At 41.4% G+C, this 25,983-nt stretch overlaps 1 protein-coding gene across 1 annotated transcript in view; it reads right to left on the reverse strand.

Annotated features, from left to right (window-relative positions):
- Nucleotides 1-258: 258 nt before the first annotated feature.
- The window catches only part of pcxb (pyruvate carboxylase b), a 258,985-nt gene continuing 233,260 nt past the window's right edge, over nucleotides 259-25,983 (reverse strand). The window contains exons 18-21 of the mRNA XM_072686774.1: nucleotides 21,276-21,455; nucleotides 10,290-10,538; nucleotides 6,697-6,837; nucleotides 259-4,123 (exon numbers count right to left, since the gene is read on the reverse strand). Coding sequence (XP_072542875.1) covers nucleotides 3,872-4,123; nucleotides 6,697-6,837; nucleotides 10,290-10,538; nucleotides 21,276-21,455 — 822 coding nt within the window. The 3' untranslated portion in view covers nucleotides 259-3,871. The remainder of the gene's footprint in view (nucleotides 4,124-6,696; nucleotides 6,838-10,289; nucleotides 10,539-21,275; nucleotides 21,456-25,983) is intronic.

The following is a 25,983-nucleotide window of genomic DNA, read 5'->3' on the forward strand; positions in this document are numbered from 1 at the left end:
AGTAAGGCTAACTAGGTCATTTCTTCATTACTGCATCAATCAATGCAACCCTGTCACCAAACACGTGTCTCTAAAGAAGTGTGCGAGTGTGAGCATGAGAGAAAGCTATCACATGTGACGGGCACAAAACAACTATATACAACACACACACATACACACATGCTCTCAACAGATTTAGCAGATTTTTATTCACATTTAAGTTTTGTAATAACATCTAAAGAGCATTTATGACATAACGCAACTATGAGCATATATAGAACAACCATACATGGAAATTTAGGGAATAGAACAAAAAGAAAAAAGGAAACACCCACATTCACAAAATGTTATATTATTTAAGATTATTACTCATTTAATACTTGATTTTGCTTATAATACCCAAGCTAATCTTTCTAGCATGTATTTATATGTATTGCATAACAGTTTATTACACCAAAAAATGACTCAGTACAGAATATACCATTTACCCTGCTTTAAGTAGGCACATTTATAGGATTTCCTATTTTTTATGTTTTTTTTTTTTTATCTATTTATTCTTTTTGCATAAAATGATTTAAACATAGGGGACAAAATGCCCTCTCAAAAGGTATGCGTGTTATTGAAGGTTTACAATGATTTGCACTATATACAGAGCATATAAAACACTGCAAAAACCACTTTCTATGTAGATTTTCTCAACTCTGCAATATAATTCTCTCAAATTCCTGTGTTGTTAATTCTAAACACAGTATGTGCAGGCAGTGACATTATAATAGGAGGGGGTAACTGGCTGACAAATTGATGGGAGAGCTTGTAACACTCAATATGCTTCTGTTTACAGGGAAAGGCCTGCCCTTCAAAAAAGGAAACGATTGGCTTGCTAGTAAAGCCACTCGCAGAGAAAACTCTTCATTCTTCCTGCAAAAACATGTGCTGTCAGATTTAGCAGTAATGTTACTTTATAGGTCTCTCCCAATTCAAAAAGATAGCATTCTGGTCTTGTAAGACTAACAGTAACTGCCCAAGATGGCTGTTTGATGGGCAGACTTGGAGGACTCTGGTGCATTTCAGCAATTTATGCCAATAGATCAAATCTACATTCATCACATGATCTAGTAGCTCACAGTTCAGTGGTTCTGCTGTTTCCCTCAGCAAACGTTAAAGTCAGACACTGAAACTGGAAATTGTATTGATTACCCCCCAAACACTCATCAAAAACAAGGCCTTTTCTGCTTGGGTCTGGAGCCTCAAAAAGCGTTTTTGTCCTTAACCATCTGCTATGTTTTGTCCGTATCCCAGGTAACGAAGAAAACGTCTCCGCACTCTGGTGGATCAGTGTGTGATGTGGCTTTCAGGAGGGTGCACACTATGCTCAAGGCAGTCCAGAACACTATTGAGTGTGAGATCTCACACCCTGACTCACCCCATCTCTCTCTTACTCACACACACATACACATAGAATCAGCTTGCTTGACCTTTCCATGATGCTTTGCCCTCAAATGCGTTCATTCTAACAAACGGTTACTGGATTGGACAAGTCTAACAGGATGTTGGCAAGAATCCACTTCTCAATGTAAACTGTAGTTTCCAGTTTAAATATTTTATAATTCTACTCAACTGGACTATATGGTTGTAGGCTATCCAATTTGGGCAAGATGGAAACGACAACCAGTCTGCTACCATGCTGATACCTTACTTACACAGCGCTAAACTACACATGATCTGTTCTAACGGTGTGACCTTTCACACTTATACAAAACATAGTCTGAAATAAATCATTCATCGCATGTTGACTAAAACTGTTGTTTGACTTCCCCTTATAATGAATGGGATTTATGTTCTACTCCTAAAACTAAAGGTGTTTTAAATGGTTCTTTGAGTGATGCCACAGAAGATCCACTTTTGGTTCACAAAAAAGTGGTTCTCTTATAGCATTGCTCAAAGAACCATCTCCTAGTGCAGACCACACTGTGAGATGGAACAGGAGGGCGAACTCAGAAGACTTTTTACTTGGAGTGTCCCTGCCACCGTTGGTGTGGTGAGTGCTGGAAGGAAGTGGATATAGGTGCAACATTTGTCTGACATGGAGTTGAAAAAAAAAAACAGGGGTATATAAGGGCTTGAAGGCCAGGCAGAAGGGTTTGGGCAGTGGTCCTTCTCCCAAAATCTGTTTACGTCATAACTGCACTTTGAAGCACCTTTATTTTTAGGAGGGTAATATTCTAGCTTGTCTAACCAAAGCAGTTGCAAGAACACATTTGTGGGCGGAGCATGGCGAGGTCAGTTCTGGAGAGAAACCCATTTATCCCTTGTAATGTAATGAAAAGCCATTCACCGTTTTTCTGAGCTCTCAAAAAGCCAGCCAGTGTAAAAGACTGAAACTAAAAACCAGAGTGCACCCAAATACACTTCTGCAGCTCCTCAATTTAAGAGCATTTGTGTCCATGGGCTATTTCCACACTATCAGCCTCAGCTGCTGTTGCACAGAAAGCCTAAGTCAGATTTTACAGCAGAAGAGCTTTCATGAGTGGAATATTAATTTTGAAATGTGCCCTTTTTTATGGAAACGACTTAAATGTCACTTCATTTATTTTGGGGTCAAGGATTTTTGTGCGCATTCCAGCATACAGCTTTAAAGCTCCATCACCAGCAGATGTATCAAAAATCTATTTACCAGGTATACTTAATGGTGCCAGAAAATAAGACATCTAGACGTCTTTTATATGCTGTGTGAACAGAGCTTTGTGTATTGTACGTTTCCACAATGGACAGTGTGCTCAGTAGCTCAAATGTGCTTGTGGGAACAGAATAGACTTCTACAAACTGCAGACAGATGAAACTTTGATTGAGGTGAGGCAGTGTTCCGCTCTGGAGATGAGCACACCCTATCACAGCATGTTTAATAAGTGACTGTGCACTTAGAGTGACAGTACAAGCGGTACCACTCTGCCGGGCCTGAAAGATGAGCCTTTGCGTGTCTGACTGCAAAGCATCCGGGCAGAGACGGGGTGGAGGGAAGCATCTGATTGTGTCACAGCTTTCTAATGCGTCATTATTACACATTTCTCCCTGCAGTATATGAGCAAAGAGTACGCATCCTTTAATCAGTCCACCACGCCAAGAATAATGGCTGATTTGGGTTGTTGAGTGCTGTAGTATTACGCTGAAACATACATTAGTACAACCCTGCAATTTCCATATATAATGTAATCATTTTTACTTGACTTTATTGCTTTTGCTACGCTTTGAAATATGATGCATATTGCGATATCATTATGACCACACTCCCTTTCCTGTGCTTTAGTGTTTATAGTACTTCCAGTTTACCATTAATGTTTCACATAAACATTGGTTTATGCTTCAATAATGCAACACTAACATGAAATAAAATGTAATTTGTGTCCTTTTAAAATGTTTTAGCACACATACAGACATACATTCGCATTCAGAATCATTGCAATTCCTCATTACTCACCATTACTCACCATATACATATTATTAGCTCATTCATTTCAGAACTAGAATCATCTACGCATAAAAACAGGTGACATATTCTTCCCAAAGGCTGCAGAAACCGTTCTGCTAGGTCAACAGCTTTCCTCAGTGTAATAAAAGCTATTTAACTGTACTTTTAAAATGAACACAAATGAAAACGTGCTGCTGAATAAGGTGTTAACGGTTTGACTATCACACTGCTCTGGTATTTGTACATCTAGGGCCAGGGGCGGCTTCAGGATTAATGGGGTCCAATTAAATACTAATTAGGTGAGCGGAACGTTCACCCGTCTCAATCCTTTATCTCACTGAAAGAAGTCAGGGATCACCAGTCCTAATGGCTCCCTGTGGTGGTAAAAACCCCAGTGACCTCTACCCTGTCCATGGCCTTTAACGTTTACTCTGTAATCTCCAGAATCAGGTCGTCCCCTTCCAGACTGCTGTCAGCCTTGACGTGCACCTTGGCCACTGTCCCCGAGAGCGGAGAGTTGACAACTGTCTCCATCTTCATGGCGCTGAGCACACAGAGAGGCTGACCCTTCTCCACCTTCTGGCCCTGCTTCACCTTCACCTCCACCACCTTCCCTGGCATGGGGGCGCCCACTTGACCCCGCACGTCCTTCAGAGCCTTCGGGTGAAAGTGCATTTCCTGGAAAGGGAACAGGGAGTGGAGTATTAGAAGTGATGAAAGGAAAGTCTAATGCCACAGAGGAGAGCGGGGGTCACTCAACCTGGTCCTGGAGTTGTTCAACTCGTAATCTGCTACATCTACTTTTGCTAATTAATGGCTGATTAAGTCCATAGTTGTCTATTACCCTTTTAAAGAAAGTGTTTTTCAAGGGTTCATTAATAAAGGCCATAATGATACATAGAGCTGTGACAATATAGTGGCTTAAATTATCATCATTATTACTTAAATTCTTCTTGAAGCTTGAATGATCATATTATTATTATGCCAATTACTGCGTAAAGAAGCTTTTAAACTTCTGTTGTCATGGAACCTTTGCTGACACTGGTAACTTCAAGCACAGCTTAGTTTCTCTGTGTCTCACAGTGCTCCACTTAACATTTGGCTTTAATAATTTGTACAATTTTTCCCTTTTTTGCTAATTTGGATCTGACAACCAACCCACCCCTGCATAAATCCCCCTAACACTAGCAATTCTCACCCCCTCTTTTAGAATTTCCGCAGATGCGGTATCGCCAGGCAGCTGACATGCTCAGAGGAAAGTGCCGGGTCCCCAGCTCCACCGCACCAGATAACAAGCAACTGTGCCGGTCAACACTGCTTAAGAGTGATGAGGCGCGAGAGTGCGCCATCTACCCACGTAGCATGGCAAATTGTGCTCTCTCAGACTCCGGCAGCTGATGGCAAAGCGGCATGGCACGAAAGCATAAAAAAAGCACCTGAACTGTGACATGACAAGAGTTCTTGTAGAAGGGTTCAAGTGTTTTATCAGGAGACAAACTGAAATATTTAGCTCAATTTCAACCCTGAAAGTATGTGAACTGCAGTTTTTACACCCTTTCCTTACTGTGAAGTCAGGTGTGAGAATGCAGTGGTGGATATTACTTAATTTGCTGTCAGTGAGGAAAAAAATTAATGCAATGACATTAATTGCAATGAAATTGCAAAGGGTAATAAACAGGAAGGACTAGGGGTGTGTTAATACTTGTAGTTTGTTTTTTTTTTGGTCCAGACCACGCAATAAGATACATTGTTACATTTAAGTCCTGGTTTGCTTTGTGTTCATACTGACATATTTGCAATTAAATTAAAAGGGGAAAAAGGTGATGTATCATACACATGTTCACGAGTCCTGCCCTTAAAACTGTCCTAAAATCTCATTGCTGGACCCTAAAAACTGTCCTATTAATTTACATCATCATGATATCAGTATTAAACCATGATTTTGATAATGTACACCTGCTAGTTTGTTCACAGAGCAACATACATTAAAGATATAAATTTTAACATTATTGTGGCTGCATCCTAACTCACACATCTTTACTCCACCAACTACACTAAGACAATTGTGATGATGGCTAGTTCTGAAGCGCTGTGTAGTAGTAGTGTGGTAATGTGTGGTTTTGAAACACAGCCCCGCTAAACTAAAGCATCAGACAGAAAAGTTAAAGCACAGAAGCGTGGGCAGGTCTGCATGGAGACTCACCCATGATAAAGCGTGCAGATATGTCTGGCACAATGTCGGTTGAGCGAGCAGAGTAGGTTGATACTAGATTTTGGGCCCTGAAGTGAACCCGTGCCTGTGCATAATTCTGCGTTGTTTTATTTAAATGCATTTGGTTTGTATCATGTTCATACTTCAAATGAATGGCACCAGGTCAAAACCCACCTGCTCAGGTGGTCTTAGTGGTTGGTGTGGCGCAACAGATAAAGCCACCAGCTGCCAGTGAGCTATTACACCATGTGGGAGACCAGGGTTCGATTCCCAGTCTGGCTGACTATGCTGCGCTACACCAATAAGAGTCCCTGGGCAAGACTAACATTATATTGGCCCACCTTTGTAATTCCAGTCACCTTGTAAGTCGCTCTGGATAAGAGCGTCAGCTAAATGCCGTAAATGTAAATGTAGTCTGCTTGTTTGGTGCACTCCTTTGGTGTGCTCGAAAGGCAGTGTTCACACTTTCTGTAACGAACCCTACTAACGAGCCTTACTGCCTTAGACATAGTTTCAGCTTATAGACTTAAGTCATTAAGCTTAACCACCTGCTGTGGTGCAAAAAAAAAAAGAAGAAGAGGAAAACAGGTACATTGTTTGCTTCATTAAGGAATGATTGCTATTTGTGAGACATTTTGATTGAAGGGCCATTTTGTGAGCTGGTCGTTGGAAAGCAGCAAGGTGAGGACTGATATTCAGAGAAAAGCACTGAATGACAAATTTCTTGTCTGTGTTGAAAGAGAGAGACATGTTGCCAAGCAACTTAAGGCTTTGAATGATGCCTGAAAGGTGGTCTTGCCTCACAGCAATGAACGTCCATAACCAAAAAAAAGTGAAGTCCATTATTCGTATATAAAAATGCATTTTAAAAAAATGGATTTGTCATTGAGCGCCAGCAGGGTGGTATTTTTCTATTTTCTGAGTGCATGTGTATGGTTTGTGTATGTGTGTGAGGGTGCAGGTGTGTGTACACTGTGTATGTGGATGGTTGGTTTTTATTGAGGAGGAAAGCCAATTTGGTTTGGAAAACAGCAATTACCTTCATGGCCACTGTATCCTTGACCAGGACTGACCGCAGCTGACCATTGAGCTCAAAAAAAACCTCCCTCTGCCCAGCCTTGTTCAAGTCCCCCAAGGCCAGTGCTTTGATATGTAGAGTCTTTCCTCTCTCCAACTCGACCTGTGAAATATAGAGAGAGCGAGTGTGGTAGAGAAAGCGAGATAGAGGTAGACATTAAAAAGTAACATCAGATTAAAGCGTAAAAATCTGGAAGAGCATTAAGTGAAGACACGAAGACAAGTGATGACTTATTTGCACACAGCTGACTCAGGCATTTGGGAGGCTCACTTCCACGTGCTGTTTTTGGCACTTAAAAGTGGTACAGCTATTTTGGGGGTGGCTCTAGTGTTTCCACGTCAGACGGAGCTTAATATAGTCCATGCTGATCTATGCTAATCAACCACAGCTAACATCTTATTTGGTTGGGTATACTCCTGGGAGCCCTTCGGTAATCAGACTATGAAAAAAATAACTTCAGTCACTAAGCCATAAAGGATTACGCAGGCTTTCACAGATGAATGCCAGGAATAATATGGTCCTTATCCAAGCAAAGAACAAAAGCTAGTTTAAAGGTTTTTTAGAAAATCGAAGGCAGATACAGACTTCTCAATCCACTTCACATCAGTGGAGGCTAAAGCAGCCAGCAAGGGGAATTTTACACAGCACACTCCCCTCCCCTATCCCCTCCACCCCCCTCTCTTCCTTGTCTGATTAGCTGTGGCGGTCTGGCCTTTCATCTCCTCATAGTGCAAAGCACGGGGCCAAGAGCACGTCTGGGCCTGGCAGGTAGCACCCAGGTGGGCGTAGCATGTTAGCTGGCCGCTCCAGCTGCCTCCGCTCACTGTTACAGAATCTTCTAGAGCTCAGATTAATGGGGCTTTAGGATCCACACACATCACCAAGCTACAACAGGCATATTTAGTATCAGCACAGGGCTAACGGAGACAGATAGAGAGCAGCACAAGGTTAGCTGAGGTCACGCTCTGATAAGCTGTCCAGAGTCGCTGAGAGCACACTGAGTGGTAGTGATTTCTTGACAGCATCAGTGCTGCCAAGTAAAGGGTTCTAGGGTGTAAGGGTGGGTGGTAGATGATATGCATCACAGTATTTAGTATTTCTTTTTGTGAAGATGCTGAAATGAACAACAATGGATTTGTTCATAATTAACTTGAACTATGCATACAATTATTTTTATATTCAATTGCACAAATTCATTGCACAAATAAATGCAGGCTGCTACTATCAAATATCATCATTTTGGAATATTCAATTAAGTATTTACTGTGAAAATCCAAATATTCTATAAGGCAAAAAAAAAAAACGTTCTATACAGGTTTCACTAAAAACTGAATGACTTTTTTATATCTGTTGCATTTTATGTTTATTCTTATTACTAATTATTATCACTTATTATTATATCTCATTATTTAATTTGCTTTAATTTAAATAAAATCTACAGTCCCAGTCAAACGTTTGGACACACCAGGTTGAATGTGTGCTGATCATTAATAAATAATCTAAATTATTGTATTTAGTAAGACAAATAAATAGCTTTATTAGCCTAGGGTATCATGGCTGAGGGGTTTGAAGTAGGTCTAAGTTGTACGCTGAACTGAAAGGAGATAATTTGGTCATACAGGCTTTAAAGGCTATTTGTTGGTTTTGCTAAATGAGTGAATGTGTATGTATTAATGTACATTAACATACTGTAGATGGTTTGAGAGATATTTCCACCCTCACACATACACATTGACATGGTCCTACAACTTAGGCCTACTTGAAACCCACCAGGCATGACATCTTAACTGCAGTGGATACCTGTGTGTCCCCAGTGTCCTCTTTTTACAAAAATCAAAACTATGGTCATCCTAGCATATGGATCATTAGGATAATGATCAGCACACATTCAGCTACATGTGTACAGTACTGCCATATCACTGAGTAATAGATTAAGTTGCATTATGAAGCTAAATCAGGGGTCCAGACTAGGGGTGAATATAATAAATCACGCTATTGTAATGTTATACAATGTGAATTAATTGCAATTATGATTATACATGGACAAAATGCACCAATAGTTGCAGATTTTAAAAGCTGAATACTATCCTATACTTAATACAAGCATAAAACTTAACAGGACTTTTGAGAATTGCATGCTCTTTGTAACTGATTGTGTAGTTGGTCAGTGTTCACATTCATGATATGCATGATACTGCCCACCTATCTAGACCAATCTGGCAACCCTGAAACAGCCCTAATCACTCTGTTTAAACAGCAGTAGGTGCAAAAGATAATAATAGAAAAATAAAATAGAAAAATAGAAAAAAACGAAAACTCCAGGAACGTCCTCTCAAGCACATGCTAAACTCTAGCCACATTGGCTTTATGGCCTGGAGCAGTGTGTACACTGTTCCTATGGCACTGAACAGTTTGCTAGTTAGCACTCTCATTTATTCTCAGAACATTATACAGCTGAGGATGTGCTAGATAGCTAGCTATCTGAAGCTGTTGGAAGTGTGTTTGGACTGCATCTGGTGATAAGACTGATACTATTGCCTGAAATTATGAGAGGCTCGAATTCTGTTGCCAATCTCAATCTCCAAAGACTCTGCTGTACAACTGGTGACAAGCTAGCATCTGGCGTCATAAACAAATGCGTATTTTTCCCACAGAAGTGCGTGGGTTCAAAAAAAAAAAAGTGTCAGATGGTTTGATCCCTTTTGAATATTTTTTTTTATAGCAAATAATATCAAGTATTTGCAGACGACCAATACAATATACAATACAATTGGATCCTATTTAAGGGGGAATAGTAAAATAGTACTACTATTTAAATAGATAAAAAAAGGAAATAAATGTATGACAGGCTGGCATCTAGTCAGCTACTTGTTAATGTAGTTGTTGTGCAATGGTTGTTTACAGGGTATACCCGGTCTCATTCTGTCTTTTTATGATATATGCACTTGCTCAGTGTCCTAGAAGTGCTGAATATACCCAGGAGACACTCAAACAAGCTCATTGTGTTAGTTTATGACGATAATGGTAACATATCATCATATTACCCACCCGTACTACAGTATGTATATTTTTAGCCTAAATATCCATGTCACCACCATTTTACCCTTGCTAGTTAGAATCCCACTGCACCTATAACCCACAGATTCACACATGCAAACACACACACACACACTAACAGCAGCTCTCTAGCTAATAAAGTTACAGCATCACAAGGACAGGTTAGGCCACTGAGCAGGACTAATTTAGAACATCTCCTGGCATTGACATTGAATATTAAAATAGGAGAAAAGAGGAGTCAGGCTTTTTTGGCCAGTGCTTAGAAGGCCAAATCCCACAGTGCTGTAAATCTGAAAGGCCAAACTGGGTTTGGCGTGTACTTGTCTTAGAAGAAAAAATAAGGATATAGAAGAGTTAGAAACCCTTTGCCCCAGATAGAGGCTTTACCAGCAGAGATTATAATTTATGGCAGACTAGCAGAGCCAGACATGACAAAAAAGTGTGAGAGGAGAGAGAGAATGAGATGGAGAAGGTAGAAGATGATGCAAATAAATTACCTCAAACTCCTCTGCAATATTCGGCCCATCTAGGAACAGGCGGGTGTTGAGGCGGTCGACGGGGCCGAAGCTGCGTCTGAACTCTTTGAACTCCTTGAAGACTTTGGGGTACATGGCTGCTGACATCACATCTTCAGGTGTGATTTCGCTGCCATGCTCTGCTTTCAGGTCAGCCTCCAGTTTTTTGAAGTCTGTGGGGGGCAGAGAAGCCCCGGGACGACCCTCCAGCCGAGGCAGCGACTTCAGCACCTATGACACACGGTAGGCTACAGTTAACTTTGATTGGCGGAATATCAAATAAAAATTTCTGCACGATGTGTCTCTTTGAACTTTCACCAGATGTTGCCAAGAACACGTTTTACATTCCGACAGACTAATTACTCTTTAATCCCCTCATCAGTTCAGTGCTGCACAGGTAGAGAAAAATAACCTTAATCTCCAATTTTACAGGGGTGCAACGATTCATGCAATGGTACATGGTTCAATACTGTAAAATAAGGGCCGTTAACATATTAATGTTCCCAATTTCTGTTTTTTAGAGAATTAAACATTATACAGAACAATGCTGTACCCACTAGCTGACTTGCTATTCATGATGCTGCAATACAAACTGATACAGTGCATTCCTATATACCCATTTTCACATATGAACTCCGGAAAATGCTCAGAGAATCAGGACTCAGAATCAGTTGTTTTTACGTTCTCCCTACAGGAAATGTTCTGTGTTGTTTAGGCAAGTGGCAACGCCTGTGCATGAGGTATGGCACTACCCACTGTGAATTCCTCAAAAAATCAACCTGCTTTATTTACACATGGACTCACCCGGACGTCACCCAGACTTTGTACAAAAAAACAGACTTTGTACTCATATCATTCTGTCCCTTCTGTCCCTGTCATTTGTCTCTATTCTGTTCTAGTTACATGCATAAGTGTGGTATCTACTGAAAGTTTAAAATCTGCACTTTTGACCGGATTTCGATCTGGAATTATTCCCTGCTTTGTCGGAACTATTGTAAGACTTCTAAAACTAAGCACAATCCCAAACCTCTGCAATTGGAAGTAATTATCTCAAGACCTCCAAACATAACACCAATACAGACTAAAAGAATGCAAATTTCTCCTTAGTAATACCATCAAGGATGCTCAGCATATCTGATGCTGTTACTTCAAACACAATGAAAGCTTAATTAACACTGTCAAACATGTTGCAAGAGAAGATGGAAGGCACAGACAGTTTTAACAACAGGAACATTGTCAAGGCCATGTAAGACAGCAACGCGGTGGGGACATAATTGATCCTGTTTAAGAGAAGCGCTCGCTGATTAATTGAGGCTGGCACGACAAGTGTCAGAATGACACTCCTTTGTTTTCTTCTTTTTTCTGCAGAAGCTACAGCAGCAGATTAAACCATCCTTTGACTCTCTGCTGAAAAAAATAGCAGGAGGTAACTAGACAAGAGTGCAGCGCAGTCATGGAAAGGAGGTGGGGGGGAAAAAGAGGTAACGATAAACATACACGCAAACAATGGTTTATACCAACAGGTCTGCTCTGTAATAGCTCAGCAATTCTGTTCAGTTTGTTATTCAGCTGAAACTTCACTGCACCCCTACTGCGTGTTAAAATGGTCACCCACGGTCCCACCATGCCTTGCTTTTGATTAAATTGCCTCCCGACAGCTCGTGCACCATTTCAGAGCTTACAGGGTCCCCGTGTTGATTAAACTGCCTCCCGACAGCTCGTGCACCATTTCAGAGCTTAAAGGGTCCCCGTTGGACTATATCTGTTCTTTGTAGCCGTGGAAGGCATTTGCCCTACATCATCATTTCAGCAATGAATTGGTTGTTTGGCCAAGCAGCCACAGAGCTGCCAAAACGGCCAAACACAGACCAAAAGAGCATTCACCTTCTCCTCACTACCTCCCAGTAGAGGCCTCTGCATCATTTGTTTCGCATCAGTCGCAAAATCCTCTTTGGCGTGCGGATCATCTTTTCTTCGCCGGCAATGGGCACGGAAGAAGCAGCGGGAGGTTTGGGGAATCAACATGGCAACAGAACATTGGAAGCAGCTTCCTATCTGATGGCACACACTTTGTAACCTGGTCACACGCCTCCCTCTCTCTTTCTGTCTGCCTGCCATTACCACATCAATGGCACAGGATAGAGTTCTCCCACTGCAACTTTATTTGCTCAAATTTATAAGCATCAAATCAGGTACGGCAGCTACGGCTGGCAGATACAGCCGGGGGGGAGTGTGAAAGGATGTGTGAAAGAGAGAGAGTGGTAGAGAGACAAAGAGAAAAAGGAGAGAGAGTAACAGAAAGAGGACGAAAACGCAGAGAGAGAAGGAGAGAGTCCTCCTTCATTCTGAGCTGCTAAATCCGTCTCGACTCCCCTTGCGTTACCCTGAACCCCTCCGGCCTGTCTGAACACTCTTTGATATCCATCACAATGCAGTGAAAGCAGAGCTGAGTGTTTACTGTGGAGGTGCACTGACTGGACTGCCGGACGCACCAGTTATGCGTTGTGACATTAACGGACACTACATCCAGGAGAATGTTAAAGGCACACAGAGCACCGTTTAAACACCTCCCCTGATCTCTCATCTCCATCCATCCATCCATCCGTCACTCATGCTGGACACGACTGCAGATTTCTGATGGACATAATGATCTCTGACTGGAGATAAACACCAGCAGGGATGCTAAGCTGCCCTGTCCCAGATCCACTCTGAAAACCAAGGTCAAGTGTCTTCTTCTAACCAGGAAACTTTTTAGCTGAAGCTCTTACTTTTGCATTTATGGTATTTGGCAGATGCTCTTATTCAGACCACCTCAGAAAAAACACCTGCAGGTCTAGGATCAGTTTACTCTAAACTTTTAATGAACCCATTTTATGAAAGAAAAGTAAACACACCAGCACTAGTCATAAATTGGGGATTAATAATAAAAGGCATCTACAGAACAGTCCTGAAATTATTCAGCTACTTTAAGTTGCACCCATTGCTGACACAGATGTGCAAATGCACACACATACATATAGCTTGTCTAGTCCCTGTAGTGAAGGATTGGAGCAAAAAAAAAAAACTCACTGGAGCAAAAAAACAAAAAACAAAAAAAACATGAACCTACTGACACCAGGCCCAATGCCAGGCCCAATGCCATGGGTCTAAAGCCCCTCATGGGTCTAAAGCCCCTCAGCACTGAGCTGTGGAGCTGTGCAACTGTGTTCTCTGAAATGATGGTGCTCCATCCAGTACTTAAAGGGATGAGTTAGGAAGTTAGGAGAATAAGGTGGGGTGGCGATCAGTCAACATCCTGACCTCACTAACGCTCTTGTAGCTGAATGCAATCAGTTACTCCAGCAAAAGCAGGATGAACCCTTTTTCTTTACTATTGATTTCAAAAGAAACAATGAAGGAGAAGGTGTCCTAATACTCATGTCCATAAAGTATGTAAGCTGCCATTGTTTAAAGACAAAGAATTCTGGAAATCAATTTATTTTAATTACCAATTAGTTTGTAACTCTGCTCATCATTTCCATTCATAGAAGAACCACTTTTTAACCGAGTGGTTTCAGGTGGAGGGTTCTGAATAGTGCTTTAGAAAACCAAAAGTGGCAGTGCTGTTTCTAAAAGCAATAAGTAAAGTGTGCTTCACAGGACTAGTGTATAAGCTAACTTTCTACAATGATTATGTGCCGATTCCAAACTTTCGTCTCTGCCTCCAAAGCCAGGTGTGAGTGTGCTAGCCTTTGGAATGCTCCTCCTCAAAGACATACCCAGCTCAGACGCAGGCAGTGTGTGTGGAGTGCACACCCGAGGCCCAACCCTCAGCCCTCCGCTGCGCCTTCTCCAAACGAGCCAGCCATTAGCAAATTCAGTTAAGCTAATGCCTTTGAAATGATACATAAAATATGCCGATTAGTGCATGGTGAGGCTCTCCCAGGAGCGCCTGAGAAGGTTTTAGTAGCTTTTCTCTCGGCGGAGGCCCGCGACACAAAAGAGTGCTCGCCAATGCTATTAGTCACAGAGACTGCAGTTCAAAGATGCCTCACACATTTCCCTGTCACCCCTTGTTAATTTGACGGCTTTTGAGGCAATTTGTGAAGAAGCAGATGAGATGTGTGTGTGTGTGCTGAAGATGGCATGAAGAAGAACCAGAAGATCTGGTCAGAACCTTCCTCCCTCCATTTGCTGTTAGGGGTCTTGTTTAATTGAAGTGTCACCCGATGTCATTAAAATGGCTGATTAACTGGCTGAGGCGTTTGGAAGTTGATGGCCTGCTTTTAGTTTGTACTTTAAGCTTTGCAGCACTGAGGCCTGAGACAAGAAGCTTACTGGGAGAGCTTATGGTGAGAAGACACAGTCTTTTATATGCCAGCCCACATAATCCTCTGTAATGTATCACAACAAAGAGCAGGAATCCATTAAGCCTGTGTGCTTGAAAGAGGATGTGTGAAGGACAAGTATTAACTATAAATGTACAGATGAGTAGAGAGGTGGGTAATGGTGAGAAACGTTGACGCTGCATAGTTTAAATCTCCATAAATTATTCTGAATTTTAAAACACACCAATGATTTGTGTTTCCCTTTTGCTTGCGTTTTGTGCAAGGGTGTGTGTGCATACAAGTGTAGAGGAGAGGAATGCTTATCAGTGTTGCTCTGGTGGGTCGTAGCTGACTAGGCCGTGCTATCTGAGTTAATCTGGATGAGCTGATCCGCACAGATAGCAGCGCTGCAGCTCTTGGACTGGACTTCAGGGAGCTCCACTGCATCACACGGACAGCCTCTCTCCATCTCTTTTGGTCTCTTCTTCAGTCTCTCTATTCTCTCTCCCTTTGACTCATGCTCCTTTTGTATCTTCTCTCCATCTCCTTTCTCTTCATTTCTCTTCCTCTCACTCCTTTCCCTTCTTATTCTCTACATTTCCTTCTTCTCACTCTCCTTTTGCTTCCTCTCTCCCTCTTTTCTCTTCCTATCACTCTCTCCTTTGTCTTTGTGTCTCTCCTTCTCTCTCTCTCCTTCACTCATGCTCCTTTCTTATTCTCTCTCGCTCTGCCTCTCCTCCTTTTATCTTCCTTTCTTCTTTCTCTACCTCTCTTCCTCTCGCCATCTCATTCTTTTTGACTCTCCTATCCTCTCTCCCTCCACTTTCTCTTCCATCTTCCTCTCTCCATCTCATGCTCTGACTCTCCTTTCCTCTCTCTCACGCTCTCTTCCTCCCTCTCACTGTCTCTCACTCTCTTCCTCTCCCTCACACTCTCTCTTCCTTCCTCTCTCTTGTTCTCATTCACATTCAATCCAAAACACCCTCCTACACACTCAAACATGCACACAAACTCACTCAGACACACATACACACCAAAAACTAATACAACGCACATACATTTCCAGCTGTAGTGTGTGTCTGATAGCCTAAGGCAGTCTATGATATTATGGGTAAATCATATACTGTACATTGAGAGCAGGAGATACAACTCCATTAGCTCCAGTCACCTCTTTCCACTAGTGCAATGCACCATGAGCTCAGCCAAGCCCTGCTTCACCAGAGCCTAGAGCTACTAGAAACATGCTACATCACAGCACTGTACAGCGCAACAGTTTTTTCCACACCTCCTGGTGTGCCCAACAGGCTATAATTGTGTGTGTAATTCATTTAATTACTGATTTGAAACTCTGCTCTTTTGGACCTTTCCGAATATTTGGTCCTCTTGGTTCCACAGAGACAAAATCACAGGATTTTTGTTGTATAACGGATTTCTATGTAGGTACATTTGTGTTTAGGCATTTTTCCAGCTGTGTGTGTGTGTGTGTGAGGGGGGTGAAGCAGTTAACTCCGGATGTGAGTCATATACGATCTTGCAATGAGATGCAATGAAAAGGGCAGAAAGGAAATGTTTGAACCGTATTCCTGTACTGTATTTTCGGCAAAATATTAATAGAAACATTGAGAAACATCAAATTTGATGCACCAGCATGTTCATAAAACCCAAAGGGTAAATAAGTGTCTTTAAAAATCTGTGTACACAAAATGTGTGGTGACTCTAGAGGCAAACACTGATGTGAAATCAATGCAAAATTCCGGCCGGATGCATTTTTTAGATCCAAATAAGAGGATATGTCTGGGAAAATGAGGATGAATGGTCTCCCTATGCTAATGGAATGGGAGCCTCTGGAGCAGCTGTACAGGCCTAAGGTCACCATACCCAATGCAGAGCGTCGGTTGGTGAGGTATACAGCTCCCCAGCAACAGTTTCAGCGAAGCATAGCCCCCTCAGGACACTATTCTTGATGCTGATGCCGTGTCTGCATGGCTTATTGCAGTGCACAACTGGATGTATCACAGTCTGCTGTTTAATATTTATGTATCTGTGGTGATTTCCATTAGAGAGGCCTCAGAATTACATGCTAGAAATGTTGGCAGTACTACAACTAAAAGGTGTTTTATGACAGAGGCTGCAGCGTTAATAAAACATTAAAAACACTAATATCACAGTTACAACCCTGCGGCTTGTCTCCATCAGCACGGTCATCCCTCCATCTCCTCAAGTCCTGCACCCTAAAAACCAAGCTGCTCATTTGAATGAGGAGCACACTTCATTTATCTTTGTGTCTCTCTATTCTCCATCTCTCTCTCTCCATCTCTCTCTCTCTCCACAGCATTCTAAATGTGCGTGTCACTCTTAGAAGGCCAATTTAGTTAGGTCCCGTTCTCCACAGGGACTCATATGGAAATGCTGCCACTGCTAACAAACAGCGTTTGATCTTTCATTTTTGGACTTCAGGGTGTCACGTTCCTCGGGGAACTGGAGCATGAGTGTGTCTGTGGATGAGAGTGCGCGCACGCGAGAGAGAGAGAGAGCTAGAGAGAGAGAGAGAGAGAGAGTGCAAATGGAAGAGAGAAATGGGAGATTTTCAGAGCTCAGTGGCCCTCTGGTAGAAACAGACACGTGTCTGTCGTCAATAATCACTGTGAGGCAGGAGAACACATTAAAAATTCCCCCTCATGACTTCATAGCTTAGTTGATTTGCAGTGTGTATGTGAGGGCGGTGTCAGCCGTTCGTCTGTGCAGTGTTGGCAGAGGGGTTTTACTGCCTTGCGTAGCACAGCACCCTATCAAACACCACACCGCTAACCAGGAAACAGAACAAACACACATCAAAAGGGAAGCACAGGTGAGAAAAAAGCAGAGGAAGACCTCTCACAATCACATCTTTCTCTTTCACACACATGCATACACAAGCCATACTCAGCTGAATCACTACTGCTGAGTAAGCACTGACTTCTGAGCTTGATTCGGTCTACTCATTTCAGAGACAGAGAATTCGCTTCGTTCTTAACTAGTCCTAGGATTCTGCAGACTGGGCTTGGGCAATGTTTGCAGCCAACAATAAAATATAAAGCTATTATGTCCTGTTCATTTCTTAAACGGTCATTTACCACTCAAGCTGATTTCACTGATCTGTGTGTCTGATGACATAGAAGGGGAGTTTTAAACTGAAAGTTATAACATTGCACTGTAGTTTTTGCACTAGGAGTAAAACGGAATTGAAGTGGAGTTAGGCTAACTTTATGGTGGACCAAAACAACTTTGAGGTCTGCTAGCCGACCCCAGCCCGACAGGGACCAACTAATTAGAGTTTCTGCCAAGTTCAGGGTGATATTTTTTGAACATCAGGCTCAGGCTAATGAATAGCAAATAGAAAATAATAACAACACTTTGTATCGTGATTTTAGGGGTGGGCAATATGCCAATATTGTATTATATGAAATAATTGTTGTTATCTCTGACACGCAATATACTTTCTGAACATATCATGGATATTTTCAGTGCTTAAAGAACACTGATGAACTACCAGTTTCATTACAGAGAGTTGAATTAGTCTTGATTAATCGGATGGAGTACAGCAAACTAAGTATAGGAGACTATTTTGGTAGCAGTTTTTTAAAAATCTGCTGCTGCTGTGGAACAATATCATGATAGATATTGTGTACCATGAAAATGTCTTCAAAAATGATGATATAATATTTTACACAGACAAAGTCTAAGTAAAACGCTGCATCTGGGAGGCTCTCTGAGCTGTGATGTAAGAAAAAAAAATCCTAAGCTATTTGGGTAAAAGTCATTCTGATAGAAGAAAAAAAATCTTGTTTAATCAATATGATTTACCATGAATTACTGAGGTAAACAAGATCCATCTCTTCATCTTTGGCTATCTAGAGACTGTATAGTAAACAGTGTTGTGTTCTGCTGTGATCAGTAATGTTTCCTTGCTGATTGTAGGGTGGGTTACATTTGCTGTGAGGCACGTACTGTATGTTTCACTAGCACAGTAAGATAAGACCTGTTTAAATATCTAAACTCTCTCCCCCCACTCAACTTCCTTCCCATCTGACATTCTTAAAGAAAAGGAAAAATAAAAACACTGCACCATTTCCCCTTTGAACGCCTAATTGACCATATAGCATCTTGACAACAAAGAAATGTACCATTTAAACTTTGGTCACTGTGTTTTTCATTTCTTTAAACAAAACTGCCTGAATAAAGTCACGTCCAACAGGTCTAATGATGTTGTGCTTCAGCGCTGTCACGCTTCTTCTTAACTTCAAAATACATATTTTCTGTTACAGTAAACTGTGAATGGATTAAATATTAGTTGAAGTCTTCAGGGTAACATTCAGCCTACTTTGGAGAACAGCAGCTCTTTATATAGTTGGCAGAAATCAGCACTTTTCCACTACATCTGCTGTGCATTGCAATGTCACACTGGCACACTGTAATCACCAACAATTACAGAAGCGCACATCATTTCCTGCACTGTTTTAAAACAGGACACAACACATGTGTAAAGTGTCTGCTGATGAATGGGAACATTTAAACATACTACGAGTCCATTATAGGAATTACATAATTACATACACACTGTTTTTAGCTAAAGTGTGTGTAGTCACATGTGCCTAGCATTTAAATTCATGATATGCAAATAATTATTCCATTGAGTGCCACACTCACTCACTCACCTTTGTTTAGCAAGGCTGAAAATTGTCCAGAAAGGGGCACTATTATTAAATACTGACACTGTTGTTTAACCATTTCTTTTGTTCAAGAATTGTAATCTATGGATAGTTTAGAAATGTAGAGAACACAAAAGAACAACCACTGGATGATAACAGTGTTGTATGCCACCTAGGCATAATACTATTCTCATTATAAATTATTAAGTTCCCAGAACTAGTCCAGCTGTTAGGTATATGGGTAATTATGTCACAGTCATGTGTAGTCGTCAGTTATGGTGATACACTGTACATATCATGTTATACAGTCATGGTTTTAAAAAAAATCTCTATTACTCTTAGGCTACATACACTTAAAAATAAAGGTGCTTTAAAGGGTTCTTTGAGTGATACCATAGAAGAACCCATTTAGCTCCTATAAAAGAACCTTTGTTTGTAAATGAAATGTGTGAGTATGAGGAAGCTTTTAAAGGTGTTAAGAACCTTTGATTGATATAAAGGTTCAAACATGAAACCTAAATGGAACCTAAAGTGGTTCTTTATTGGCATCGCTCAAAGAGCCTTTTGTAGCACCTTAGTAGCAGATGTTGCAGATGTTAATCGTTTGTCTAAATTTACAATTAAGCTTAATTTTGAGAGCTTGATTTTCTGTCCTGGCAGGTGTGCCACGTCTTCACCAATAAAAAAAGATATGTGTCATAATTTACTCTTTGATCTGTTTTTTTGTGTATTAACTACATTTACTTAATTTGTATAGGGCTGAAGTGATTATTTGCCATAGTCAATGACAAATGCTGAAATCAATATTCTGAGCCAATGGATCATTAAAATTATTTTAATTATCACATGGCTACCTGCTGTCAGACCCTCGTTATCGCGCCCTCCCCCAGGGCGATCCCGGTCCGCCGCCCACAGACCTATATAAGGACTGCTGCCTTATTTCCGGTTCATTTGTGTTCATTTCATGTTCATGTGTTGCACCCAGGACTGGGAGCATTTAAGGAGCTTCCCTACTGCTACTCACAGACGTGAATTGATTCTCCTTGCGTCCGTGGTGTGTTCCTGTTGGCTAGTGTTCTGATCTAGTTCAAGTTATCTCCTAGTCTGATGGCAAGCTTGCTACGTCGCTTCCAGCTCATGCTTCTTGGCAGCTCCAGCTCACAAGGCAGTCACGGCATAAGCACGGTTGGGCTTACCTTGTTATCTAGCTGGTTCTCCAGCTACCCCTTTTGTTAACTCAGAGCGTGGCTCTAGTTTTCAGTTCTAGTTTCCCCTGCATCCCAAGCTAGGCTTATGGGTTTCATTTGTCCCCTTCTCTCGTTTAGATCTTAGTTCATTCCGGCTCATCCCGTCACTCCCTGCTCCTCCCAGTTCCAGGTTTGTTGTGTTCGCCATTTGGTTTGTCACCATCTGTTTTGTGTTCTAGTTTTGACCATTAGTTTGCTGCACCTTGTTTTCTTTGCACCTTGTTTTGTACGCCCTTTATGTTTAAATAAAACCTTGCTTAGTTCCATATCTGCGAGTGTTCATCCCGTCTTGTCTAGCCGCACACGCCATGACACCTGCTACCTTAGAAGTTTTTTTGAGGATCAAGACGCACCTTACTACCACATGCTATTGTAAGTGCCTCTACACTGTTAAATAATGCAAAATATTTACATATAATAAGGTAAACAATGACCTATCCTCAGCTCCCATCCTGCCTTACTCTTACTAAACTTTATATATGGATTGTAAAAAAGTTTTAAAATGTAGAAAACGTCAAATGATCAGTTCTCAGTACTGGTTACAGGTATCAGTTACAATTCCTGTATCAGTGTACAGGTCCTTATTTATTTCCCCAGCCTTGCAAAACCTTGAACAGGTTATATACTGTGTGAAGTGAGAAATGGTGAGATTGCATGATGTTGTTATTACTGGGTCAGAGTATGTACTTGTACAGTCATGCACCATTGCACATGTGTGTGTATTACCTTAGACCTGAATGGCTCAGGGAAGCCTCCATGGGGTATACCGACGTGTCCCTGCAGAAACTCCACTACGGAGAGGGGAAAGGACAGCTCGTCTGCCCTCTCCTCTACTTCTGCCCGAGAGAGCGAGTTCTGAACCATGAACTGTGCCAAATCACCCACGATCTTGGAGGAGGGAGTCACCTGCAGAGAGAGAGAGAGTGAGAGAGAAAGAAAAGAATACATTAAAATGGTCATATTTTACTTTTCCCCACTAAAATACACTCATTTTTGGTAGTCTCTTTTTTTGTTCTTTTGCCCTTTTTTCTCCCAATTTGATACTGCCAATTAAGCAAAATACACACAAACGCACACACATGCATGAAAAAGAATGAATAAAACAGTGCTGGGAGATTAGTGTGAAACAGAGTTAAGGGAAATGTTTTTAACTTTTTATGGACTGATTAATGGACTGAATTTACTGAAGAAAGGATTCATAATTTCAGTGTGGTTAAGGTTAGAATAAGGGCTAAGAATAATGGTTTTAGGTATAGATTAAGATTAGCTGCAGTTTAGGTTTAGATGAAGATAGAATTACATTTTACAGTTTTATAATTGTGCTCTCTCAGACTCCAGCTGCTGATGGCAAATCAGCATGGCTTGGGATTCGAGCTCATGACCCCCGGGCCACAGGGATAAAACATTCGACTCCTTAGCCTTTTTTCTTAGGCTTTTTACCTTTCAGAATTAAGACCATTTTGTTATGCAGTAATAAATGTAAATTACATGCGTAATGCTGGCTGTACTGTCCTGTGCCTCAATTAGAAAACAGGGTGAAATGTGTAGAACATACTGTTTAGGTCAAACTGAAATTCTCAGGACTATCAGAAAAAAAATTACTTCAGTCACTTCCTTTAAATGTCTGGATTCTCTTAAGGGCTGCGATGATACATTAGCTTCCCCACAGCCAGGCAGAGTTCAACGTTTAATCATTTCCCTACATTGTCTACTTCAAATGACTCCAAAAAGACTGCCTACAGTAACAACACACCTTATCACTTCAGTGTGAACAGGTGGCTAAAATGCTTAAGGCTGTCCTATACCAATGTTTACATACTACATCATTAAAAAAGCAAAAAAAAAAGAAAAAGAAAACTCAGTCTATGATATGCCCACTTTAAGAATTCGCATTGCACTGACCACTAATGTCTCTGTCCCTGAAACGCTAACAGATAATGCAGCAAGCAGAGAAAAGAAGCAGGACAGTGGGTTTTAGATGGTGATGGACAGAGCTCCCGTGAGCTTTAAGAGGACTACGGAGCACAGACAAAAATGGAAGGAAGGAATGAAGGCTATCAGATGAACGGGGAGAAGAGGCAGTCCAGACCGGAGGCAGGGAGGGGGGTGGTAGAATGACAAATGGGCGAGTAAGAGACAGTGCAGTGGGATGGACAGACGTAAAGCGTTAAATGTCAAGGCGGTAAGGGCTTGTGTTGCAGCGAAGTGACACGTCGTCACGCTGCCTGTCAAATAATTGGCTGGCCTGGTGAGATAGGCAGAGAGAAAATGACGTTAGTTTCATTAGTTATGAAAATATTTTGACACCTCTGGGATTGTATCACATCTCGCCTGGTAAACACAGGAGGGACGACTGAAAGAACGAGATGCGCCTGAATGTCACTGGAATTAAGCTACACAATAGTGTTTTGAGGTAAAGAAAGAGGGGGGCTAATTCTTCCACCATGCACACGACTGAGCCACAACATTTCTAGAGGTATTAGTGGGATCAGTGATTTTTTGCCTGTGTTTGTGGGCAAGTTTTTCTCAGTAAGGACTGCAACTATGCATGTGTAAAGGACAAGAATTCCAAGGTGACAGATTTCAGCTCCCCTCAGCATCTTTAGACTGTCACCTTCAAGATAAAGCCTAGGATCTTTCAAATGGTATCTTTAGGAGAAGCAAACACAACAACAAAAAAACAGCAGGACTAAAACAGATGGATAGTTTTCTTAGATGGCACAAGCCTAATTTGAACAAACTACATTGCACTACTAGGGCTGGAATACTGAACTATTTGGATATTCATCTATTGGGTAGGTATTTGGTTGTTAATTGGGATTGGGATATTCGTTTTAATTTTAATGGAGATTTCATTTTTCTGGGGGTAGGGCTAGAAGTAGGCTACCAGTAACGGTGAACTGCAAAATTCATTTTATCAGCACTTTCTTTAACTAGATTTATACTTTTTAATTCCACTTTCAAAACGTGGAAATATATACCATCCAGCTCGGGCTCCTGCCTCCAGCTCACTCAAAGCAGTGAACGCTACGTACAGTTCCCGTTGGCCTTGTTAAAGCGAGGGTACAACGCTGAAGAGCTAAGCTGTTGGGGAAGACTTCTGAAACAGCTGAGCCTGTCTGACCATGGTGGCCCGACAGGCTTTAAAATACTGTAAGTAGTAGGCTATTGTTTGATGGTGGAAAAAAGGGCAGAAAATTAGAAGGCAGGGATTACCCCAGCTACCACTTTACTTCAATGTGTGTGCAGCAAGCAACAATCAGAGCCAACAAAACTGGGGTGATAAAATATACATGCATAAAAGGTAGGCAGGGCATGTTTCCCTCACGTGCAACAGTTTCTAGTGGTCCGTTATCCGTACAGATGGCCTCGGATTAATCGCCAAAGTTTAACCATAACGTGAGAACTGACAGGCAATGTGAAAACTTACAGGCTGAGCAGCTGTCTGTCACGTGAACGGAGCGGGTGGATAAAACCGATACAGTTTGTAAACATTGTGCCGCAAGAGCCAGAAAGCAACACATTGGGCACAGCCAACACATCTGCAGTGACATCACTCTGGGTTGTGAGTGGAGAGCAGAGTTCTATTAGTGTATAGCATCGGAGTCTCATATGGACACGGGCTGAGTGTGGAAAGGAGAAATCTCTATGTCAAGCTCAGAACAATGGACTCCACCATTACCTTTTAATGTGTAATGGAATGAAAGTGTGAAAGAGGCAATCGCTCAACTCAACTCAACTGCTGTCACAAACAGGCTGTGTCAAAACAAAGGTCACTAGTATAAAGAAATAAACAGACTGTGTCCAAAAAAATCATTCAAAAACATGTAAAACTAAAAGTCACTGAAAAAATCGCAGTAACACAAAATACTGAAACTGAAAGCTAAAATTACTGTCTCACATTTTACCTGATTCGAAAAATAATTTGATGGTCTGATTGAATGAGTTTTGTAATCCGTTACACCACATACAGTTATTTTTCCAATGTGTTTATTAAAGTATAGAGATTGCATTCTGAGTAATTTAATAATTTAGGACAATCATTTTTTAGGTTCCTCAAGAAATGTAAACGCAAAGACCAGCTGGTTTTCCAAATGGTGACATAAAAAGTTAAGAGGTGCAAGTTTTGATAGAATTTCTGAGATACCCAAAGCAGAGCTTTGAACATTGCTTATACAGAAATGCTACCTTCTCTGCATGTAATCGTTCAACTCTAAATATCTGTACCTATTTTCTAATGGTAACAAACAAATGCTGAAATTCTCCAATTCAGACAATTAAGAGCAGAATTTCCTCTCTTAGGGTATTAAAAAAACTGTTAAACACTGTGAATTAATTTGAAACATAATTATCTCATTGCTCCACTGAGAACCGACTAAACCCAGTTAATGTGCCTCTTCGAAAATGCTCTTTGATATTCCATAGCCATCGCATTGGCACGGCCACAGAACCATACACTGCATGGCCTAATGGGAGTTGTAGTCCTACCATCAATCCTCCACTCGCTGCCTGAAGCATTAATTTAGCTCTAATCGGTTTGGCTGTTTTCTCTAAGCCGGGAATGGACTAAAGGAGCACCAGGTGTTGTTGAAAGGCACTGACAAATAGGGCCTTGAACGTCCAGCGTCCGTTTTGACTAGGGTTTTAAATCTTGCTTCAAAAATCCATAGTGTCTTAATTGGATAGGGGTTTTGTTAAGTGCCTGAGCTCCATGCTTAGCCTTACTCAGGCCAAACTACCGTCAGCACCAGTTATGGAGGCTGTCAAGGAAAGTGTAATAAGATGAGACAGACAGGATTAAAACAGGATCAGACACACTGTGAGGCAGGAGAAACACACACACATACATTCACACTCTAATACTGAGACAAACACACACATCTACACATATATCCACACGCATGCATCCGCACACAGAAATCCTCTTACATTCATCTCTCGGCCTCTCTCTCTCTCTCTCTCTCTCTCTCTCTCCCTCCCTCTCTCTTTTTCTTTCTCCCTCTCTCTCTCTCTCTCTCTCTCTCTCTCTCTCTCTCTTTTTGTGAGTGTGTTTACTCCTTCCTGCGTTATTGTGCTCTGAATCTCCTGCAGGCTGACAGGGTGCATCTGTTTGGCCATCGGCAGGACAGCAAGAGCTTTGAACTCAAGACGTGAGTGTGTGTGTGTGTGTGTGTGTGTAAGTATATCTAAAGAATAAAAACAGATACAACAACTGTGTGTGTTTGCTTAAGAGAAAAAGATAAATAGAGATGGAAAGAGAGAGAGAGAGAGAGAGAGAGAGAGAGAGAGAGAGAGAAAGAGAGAGAGAGAGAGAGAGAGCAGAGAGAATACAGATGGACGGTGTCAGTAAGTAGGATACTGCGCTGACCACATTAAAAGGTACAGATTACAACTAAAGTAGATAATTGCAGAAATATTTCCTTTGTAAAGAAAA

This window comes from Salminus brasiliensis, chromosome 9 (assembly GCF_030463535.1).
Source record: "Salminus brasiliensis chromosome 9, fSalBra1.hap2, whole genome shotgun sequence".
NCBI lineage: Eukaryota > Metazoa > Chordata > Actinopteri > Characiformes > Bryconidae > Salminus > Salminus brasiliensis.